The 9,270-nt window shown below is 36.6% G+C and overlaps 1 protein-coding gene across 1 annotated transcript; it reads right to left on the reverse strand.

Annotated features, from left to right (window-relative positions):
• On the reverse strand, positions 1-6,419 carry LOC119636441 (endoribonuclease Dicer). The gene is made up of 8 exons (XM_038031774.1): positions 6,383-6,419; positions 6,158-6,294; positions 5,918-6,095; positions 5,548-5,855; positions 4,704-5,415; positions 4,110-4,640; positions 3,867-4,041; positions 1-3,815 (listed from the first exon to the last, which is right to left on the reverse strand). The coding sequence occupies exons 1-8, from the start codon at positions 6,404-6,406 to the stop codon at positions 751-753; spliced, it is 5,130 nt and encodes a 1,709-aa protein (XP_037887702.1). The 5' UTR covers positions 6,407-6,419; the 3' UTR covers positions 1-750.
• Positions 6,420-9,270: the final 2,851 nt, after the last annotated feature.

The following is a 9,270-nucleotide window of genomic DNA, read 5'->3' on the forward strand; positions in this document are numbered from 1 at the left end:
TCTTTTATTTGATACTCATATCGCTGATATTATTAAGAAGAAAGTGATCGCGTTATCTACCATATTCATTTTGAAACTTTCAATTGAAGTTGATATCATCATTTTTGCGACCAGCAGCACACAGGACACACCACACAGACAGACAGACAGACAGACATGGCTAAACAAGAATATATATACTTTATAGGATCTCTGAAGCTTCGTTTTGGGTGTTACATACATCATAGACTTTCCGAATTCGATGTAAAGGGACTGTACGAGGAAAAAAAAATGGAATGAAGCCTTGAGTTCTCTTCGGAAAGTTTACTCGCAATGAATTTATAAGCGGGTCATAATATAATCGTAATACTATGTTTGCTGAGGCAAATTAATTAACATTAATAATGGGGTAAATTAACATTTGTATAAAGTAAATTAACATATATATATATATATATATTTAATAAAACTACGATAGTCCTTATTCAGGAAGCTAAACTACAACAAAGTTAAAGCTATATTAAATTCTGCAATTGGAAGCAATCGAAAATTTCTTTCTACCGCAGAATGTTTCTGTAAAATATCGCTCCCGAATGGCTAGTAAATTAGAAGAAGAATATTATTCAAAAATTTGTGTAAAAACGCAGAAAAACGCAGTCAAAGGCACTTCAACAATGCACGCATATCCGTATGCGCACATAACTTTTTCTTTATAAAAGGAAATGCAAACAAAAAATTCGAATAACAATGGAAAATAAAAATCACGACTTCCTAATTAGAATGTTTGCTTAATATTCGTAAAGCAGCTTTGGCAGCTGCCTTTTTAGCTTGTTTGGCATTGCTGCCGAAACCATTTGCTTCCATCGATTTATCAAGGCAATTGAACAAACATTTGATCATCACAATATCATTATCTTGCATGGGCTTACTGAATTTGGCATCTGCCCCCTTGTTTTCCGTTAACTGACGCACCGGATCAATTGGAAGTTTGTTAGAGAACTCGATAAATTCATTTTCAAGCAGACCGTAAATAACGCGCCAAGTCGTTTGTAAATCTCGACTATCCAAATAGACTGCTGCTATTAAGGCCTCTACCACATCTCCCAAAGCTTTTGGTACATCCACATTAGCTGCAATATTATAACTTCCCTTGATATTATTTTCATCGTGGCTTGTGTTTGCTTCATTCGATTCATCTCGATCACACAAATCATCTTCATCATCATCGTCACTATCGTCTTCAAAATCACTTTCGGCTGTTCTATATTCTTCCATTAGAATGCGTACCTGGTCAGTTACACGTTGTTGTTGCTTTTCTTGAAAGTCTGCAAATGTCTTAACGGCCTCAGAAAGGGCTGAATTTTCATATAACATAAACAGATGGAAGCGGTGACGTACACAAATGCAGCCCAGGGTTATGTTATTTACCAGAGCCATCCGCATGTCTGTCATCATTCCGGGAGTCATACTCTGATATCGCTCAAATATGTAACAAGTTACCAGCATATCAAGTATGGCGTCGCCTATAAATTCTAATTCTTGATAGCAACCAGTTAAACGGTTCGTCGGAAAGGATGGATGCGTAATGGCCTGCAAAAGATAGGCGCGATCGCGAAACTTGTAATTCAAATTTCGTTCCAATTTATCGCAATTGATGAGGAAACCCTCAACTTCTCGCTTCGAAGTATTCGCCCGTAGCTGTGTGCTATCCAATTGCAAGTCCAGCAAATTATGTAGGCGTATATCTGAATCGGGTTTAACGATACCAAAATATTCTAACATTCGGAACGTTCGATGGATACCATAATTTTTTACGCAAACGCCCAACAATGCTTCCAAAGTGTCCGCAACAACTTTGTCACGCAACGCTTCCTTATACACATATGGATTCATGTCGCTATCAACACTTAAACCAACATAATCAGGATGAACGTCTTTGGATCTATTACAAGCCGCCGTGAATTGGGCTAATTTCTCTGGACAGCAAACGCCACTAATAATTTCTTCCTTGGAAAGTTGCAATGAATAGAAATTCCTTGCGGTTAGATTGGACAGTATCAGTTCCTTCGTTTCAAAAAGTTTCAGAAGATTACCGGGTATGGCTGCCAAGGGGGGAAGCCAAGATACCGAAGGTGAAAAGGGACTCGCACATATTTTTTGGCAAATATCCATTTCCAACATACAATACAAGAGATTACGATTAGATACCATGCGACCTTTAATCGTTGTCAAGAAGCCTTCGTGCCACTTCGGATATTTATTAGCCAAAAACAAAGAAGCAGAGAATTTTAAGAAGGCATCGCCTAACAATTCATAACGCTCCATGTCGAAAACGTCATTAACAGAAGCGGTGGTGATAGCAGCGAGCAGTTCATATTGCTCAGCCGATTTCAACGTGCAGTTGCTTTCCAAGCTGCGTTTCAATATATCTAAATGATATTTATCATATGGGTGTTTACCTTCTATTGGCAAAGGAGCGCGCTGAGAGTCAGTAACTCGTGTAGCATTCGGCAATGGTGGTTTAACAACATCCAATTGGGATCGAGTAAAAAATGACTCGTCTTCCAAGTGAAGATTTTCAATATCTGCTACTAAACCATTTATAAATTTGTGATAATATTCGATCTCAACAGGAAATACATCGGTCATATTGCGAGTGTAATCAATGGGCTCCATATACTCCTTCCATGTCACCTCCATATTATCTAAACTGTGAATTTGAAGCGTGTCCGTGTGAGCTTTACGAGTTAACGAAGATGGGAACTTTTTCGGTTTGCGATATTCTTCCTCCTTGATAGCGTTCCCGTCTGTATCGACAGCTCGTTTCAGTGAACTGTCGACAATCAAAGGATGTGGCAAATAGGTGCTGAATTCAATTCCTAAACCTAAAAATCGGTTTATGCTTAGCCGCAGACTATCAGCATGCAGCATATAGTAAACCCGATGCAATATAGTGGGCAGGAACAATGCTTTCAACCACAAGTGTCCAGGATACTGGAAGTTGTGACACAATTCTGGTAATAAAAGTATGTTATTACGATCTCTCTTGATTTCCGTCGATTTTCCCAAAGCGTTTATGAAAAAATTTCTACGTTTCGTTAAAGCTTTTACCTCTAGCAGAAACTGGCTGCAATCTACCACATTGATATTATATCGTGCTCGATAAAATTCCACATAATTTTTGAATTGATTATTGTCGAAATCACTTAAAGGATTCAAGTCCTGACGTATCTTAACAACAACAAATTGTTCGTCCTCATTTTTATTATACCATTTAGTTACGACCTTATCAAGGAAATTCTCCGGACGGTATACATTCTGTTTGCGCTCTATCACAGAATAAGATCTTGCTGGATCTAAGCTTTGGAAGCTTTCTATTAATTGCCAATCAATTGATTGAGAAGAATCCAAAGGCACTATTAAATATGAATTTTCCAAATTGCGACGATCAATGACCAGAAAATCTTTCCAAAGTTGAAGCAAATCTTTGAAAATCATTGTATGAAAATTTATTAACGTATTGAGCTGTTGATTTGTTTGCACTACAAATTCTCTCGGGTGATTAGAAATGCGAACGCGTATTTTGCCCTGTGACATAAATAATGGCATTTCCGCTAATAATGGCAACTTTTTCGAAAGCAATAATGCATAAGTGGACTTATTATTAAGATATTTTACAACGTGAGCGTTGTATGGATTTACATCGAAATCGGTGAAAAACTGTATTGCGTACGCATATGATTTCTGCCCAAGTTGCGGCAGAGCTCCGTGCAATTCTTCAGGGCATTGACGTTCATACAAGCGGTGATGACTCTTCCCAACAAGTCGAAGAGTAACTGAAATCATAAATGTTCTCAAATTCATTTAGGCGATCGAAATTTACTTACCATCGTCATTGTGCTTTTTCCAATTTTTAAACAATTCCTCAGATACCTTCGCTATGCACTCTGTTTTACTAACGGGTAGGAGAAAGTTATTCAGTTCACCTTCTTCATACAGTTTAACGCATGCTTTAAAAGCCGCTGAAATTTTCGCACCTTTCCAGTTGGGCATATAATCACCCTGTTGAAATATACAAATCAATTAAATAACCAGTCATTTATTCCACATACAAAATCTGTGGAACCTACTATTATGGTTTGTTTGATCGTCGATTGTAAAGGTAAAGTTAAGGAAACGGCACAAGCGCCAGTAGAACTTTCAGGTAATTTAGCAAATAACGGCATTACGCAACCGAAACTATCCCACGGTAAACTTTGACAGTAACGATATAGTAACACTAGAGCGGATGTAGCCAATAAACGTGCACCACTAGGTATCTCAAAAGGCGTTATTGGCTCCACGAATTGCTTATCTACATCGTCCTGATTAGGATCATCACAGTGCAGCAGACGTGTGGAGAGGAATTGCTTAATTTCCTCATGGGTTTCTTTGTACGAACGTATTTGGGCGACCACTTTTTCCTTACTGAGATTTTCACAAAATATGGTATAAAAAGACTGTTTACTGCGCGCTCGGCCCTTAGTTTGTATATAAGAATTGAAGGTCTTCAATTCGTCCAGGACAAATACATAGTTACAAGCTTGCACATCAATGCCTTCTTCTAAAACGTTAGAACATACAATCAAATTGCACTCTTTAGTACGAAATTGATCCATGGCCTACGGAGAAATATTACTAATTTAAAGCATAATTAATAAAATATGTTAGTAAAGTTCTCTTACCGACTTATTCCATTTTGAATCCAGAATACTCTCAATACTATGCAATATACTCTGTCGACCTACCAAAAATTGCGGCCTAATGATATCTTTTAGTTCGGGGGTTTGTTTTAAATAGTTCACAAGTACGTAAAACACACATTTAGCCGTGTATCTTCGCTCTACAAATACCAAACAGTTAATATCCTCAGCGTTTTTGTCTGCAAACATATTTTTTAAAGTTAAAAGAAAGGCTCTCAGTTTCGGTGAACTGTAATTGTAAATGACGCCCGGCGTATTGCATTTGCTACCATCGATGCGTTCATCGTTTTCTTCGTCCACAAATGATAACAATTCTTTAACCAATATGTGCCGGATATTTTCACAGTGGGTGATCACCAAGCGATAGAGATTTCGTAAGGCAGTAGTTTCTGATTGACGTTTTTTCACCTCAAATTCAATAATTATCGACATGATAGCCAATGATGCTGTATACAAGCCGAAGTCCTTCATTTGATACTTGAAGTCGTCTAGAAGATTTTTAATAAATTTTTTTTTATTTGGTTCTTGCGTTTTCGCCAAGCTTTTGGTAAGCTTAAGACGCACATTTCCAATATCAAAACGATCTATAGCATCCTTGCAATCTTGAATAATGCTTTGGATGTTACCTTCAATTCTAAAGGAAGGCGTATGCGAAGTATATGCAATAAGTCGTTCATTAGGTTTCGTGGAATAGCTGCGCATTAAGAGAAAATACAATTTTTAATGTAAACGTTTCACAAATCTGTACTTGTCTATATTCTGAGAAGCGACATAGATAGATATCACAAGCCCGAAATCATTGCTCTCAATCATCAATTATACTTACACCATTACATTATTAAATTCTTCTTTGCTGCTGATGGTGACTATCTTGCCCCGAAAGGTTGCTTCTAAGTCATTCAATGCTTTCTGAATGCTTTTAAATTTATTTCCTTTTATTAAAACGCCTGTTAATCCGATAACTCGCGGCTGTTGCGATTGATCAACGTATTGGAAAAGACTTAAAAAAGTGTGCATAGGATGATTCTTAGTTGCATGATGGCACTCGTCAATTATAACGACACTAATATCAGTTAGTTTAATTACGTTTTGATTGACAATGTCCACGAAAATTTGGGCTGTACCCACAAGCACCTGCAAAGCCAGCATCAACGTAAAAAGCGAAAAATGTAAACTTGACTTTCTTTACGGGTTACCTGGTTTTCAGTTATTTCTTCAGACCATTTTTTATGAGACCAATTGTCGACGTCCCTTTCGCCAATGTAGAGCCCAACCTTGAAATTGGTGCACTTTCGTACTTCAAGGCATTGTTGGCGAGCGAGTTCAACGGTATTGCACATAAATATAGCACGTTTTCCTCCTTCCCGAATGGGGCTGAAAACGTAAATTGTTACCAAAGCTAAACCATTTTTGCTTTTTTTTAGTTTATTACTTACTTTTGCAAACTCGCCGATAAACGTTTTAAAGCTAAAATAGCTACAAATGTTTTGCCAGCGCCAGTCGGTAAATATATGATGCCGTTTCGTTGGCAAACATAATCAACCAATTCCAACTGATATGAACGTGCTTTCATCTTTTTATAAAAAAACAACAAAATTAATTGATTTGATTCTATTAAGTTTTCTATTTAATTTAAAATTGTATGAAGAATGATAGCTTACAACTTTTTCTTTTGTTTTTTCCATTATCTTTATTTTAATTTTTTTCTTTCTCAATACCACTTTTTATATATGTTTTAATCCAGAGAATATTCTTCTTATAAATGAACTCCGAAAATTTGAAATAGTAAAACCCGATTCGTTTGTTATATTACTTTACAGATAGAATATTCTAGTTGACGTGGTTTACGATAATTGCTTGATAAAAAGTCTAGGGGAAAAACTTACTTATTGCCACAAAATCATATGGTAAGAAAAGAAGATAACAACTTACTTATTAACATTTTCGACGTTGGAACGAACGTTTCTAGCTGAAAACTTGGCGAACCTTATTATAGTTTTCATTAAATTTTGGAATTCAACTTGATTAAGCTCGGTAGAATTCTCCTAAACTTTTCGATTGCTCTTCAAATGCGGCTGTGGATACTTAATTTTTTATCCAAGCGTGTGTTGGTGATGGGTACCGAAAAAGTTGAAATATGCGGTGGTATCCCACAAGGCAGTTGTTTAAGCCCCATACTCTTCAATTTATACGCAGCTTCTTTGCATGATCTTCAAGATGACAAAACTCACATTTTTCAATATGCAGACGATTTCCTAATCGTATCTGCTGACTAATCTTTTCCAGCAGCTGTCAATAACCTCTCGATGAAAGCGAACTTGTTTTTCGATGCATGCGCTGATCTTAATTTATATTTGAACCCCTAGCAAGACAAACACTATTTATTTTGCCAAAGGTTCTAAACGTGAAATCAGACTTCTTACCAAAGGTAAATCAAGTAAAATCTCTTCGATTTCTTGGGAGAATTTTAAATGACAGCTTAACCGTTCGTGGGCATTATGAAAAGGCGTTCAAAGATTGTCAGTCTGGATGCAACATCATCAAACTCATGACAAACAATCAGGCAGGCTTGCCTCCCAAAAATGCTTTGACCGTTTACAAATCTCTAGTCAAGTCCAAAATTGAATTTGGATATTCCACATGTTGCAATTTCCCAAAATATATTGAAAAACGTATACAAGCATTTGAAAACCGAATGTTGAAGCGTTGTACTGGACTGACCCCCTCAACTCCTTAACATATTCTCAATGTTATATCTGGTGAATGGCCAGTTTCCGAAAGAGCCCTTTTTTGCACTGCCAAGTAGTTAATTAAAGTCAAGATGATAAATACTTCCTTTTTTCAAGGGTGTGAAGTTATATTTAAATATAACTACCAAAGACACAAACCAAAATTTTTTACAGAGCTCTGTAAAGCCGTTAACAGAGTTCTGTTAAACGAAGTCTCGGAGGGATTTAACTCAAAATACAAGTAAAATAGAACTTTTCGCAAATTTTTTTGCAAATTCTTATAAACAAAACATGACTTTATGTAAATTAACTAATATTCGAAACCAAAACTTTTTTACACTATGCCATAAATGAGGTTGATAAAGCGAAAGTTTACGGAGCTACTGTGACCAAACCATGTGTGTGCGGGTTGTATTAAGTTTTGCCCCAAAAATTTTTTTATGGGACTTTGAAAATTTCCATAGGCTAACATATAAGCAAACTTTAAAAGACCACTGTGGGCAAACCATGCCCTTTGAAAAAATGAAACTAGGACAGAATTAATCCGCTATTAATAGGCGAAGAGAAAAAAACGTATATAATAACATACTGCTGTTTATTGTTTGTGGTTACTGTTCCTAAAATATATGTATTATAATAGCAAGCAAAATCAAACGAACGGACATTTGTTCGTCTCTGTAATGTTTGCAATGTTGCTATTTCCGATGGTATCAGACGTTTTGTTATTTTTTCCGACAGCAGGTCAACTCTACTTCTATTATTATTATTATTTTAATTTTAGACTAATGAAATGAATTCTTAGAGTAAAAAAAAGACATTGAGCACTAGCAACACAGGCTATCGGCTCTAATTTAAATAAATGGATATTAGATAGTGAACTTAGTAGTATTAAAAAAGTAATATATTGAATTGATATTCTGTTCTGAAGCTGATTGTAGAATGTTCAAAGGGTTAATCGTTCCAAATGCAATACTTCTAGCCGAGGAAAAGTTGAGGCAATCGCAGAGAATGTGCTTTATAGTAAGAGTTTGTCCACAACAGCAGATTGGGGGAGAAGACTTCTTCAGGATCCATTGGTGAGTTGCAATTGTATGACCAAGGCGAATTCTCGAGAATGTTTGGATCTTGGTTTTCTCAACGTTTGTTGGATATAAAGGTGGAGTTAATTGAGGGTTAATAAAAGAGTAGTGTTGATGATGGTGTTGTAAATTTCCTTCTGTAATTTTCTCTTTAACTTTTCTTCCAATGTAACTTTGAAGATCCAACTTTTCCATGACATCATCCATAATTAGAGGAGCAGAAGCAGCATACTTTGCCGCTAAATCCGCCTGCTCATCTCCCAGTAAACCGATGTGACTTGGTACCCATAACATTTTAATTTTTCCGTCGGGTGTAGTAATTATATTCCTTAATTTGTTGATGGTGCTCCATCTCGAAGTCGAAGGATTCCGAACAGCTTGTAATACAGACAAACTGTCGGTAACAATAGCGGTTTTGAGTTTGTTTTTATGGGCAAGGTTGGCAGCGTAAAGGATAGCTCTGGCTTCCGTTGTGAAAGTTGAAGTACTTTCGTGAAATATGAGGTTGAGAAGAACCCGTCCTGTAGCATCTACCACCGCACAAGCAGGAGGCAGACTAGGAGATTTTGAGCCGTCTGTGTACAAAAGATTCCAACCAGTACTGTCCAATACTTGGGTTTTTTCAGCTATTAGATTCCTGAAGACGTAATTTGGAGTATCTTCTTTCTTGTGCATAGACAGTGAGATGTCAAAAGAGCAGTCTTTCAAAATCCAGGGAGGTTTAACACCAAAAGAGCGGGA

This window comes from Glossina fuscipes, unplaced genomic scaffold (genome assembly GCF_014805625.2).
Source record: "Glossina fuscipes isolate IAEA_lab_2018 unplaced genomic scaffold, Yale_Gfus_2 28, whole genome shotgun sequence".
NCBI lineage: Eukaryota > Metazoa > Arthropoda > Insecta > Diptera > Glossinidae > Glossina > Glossina fuscipes.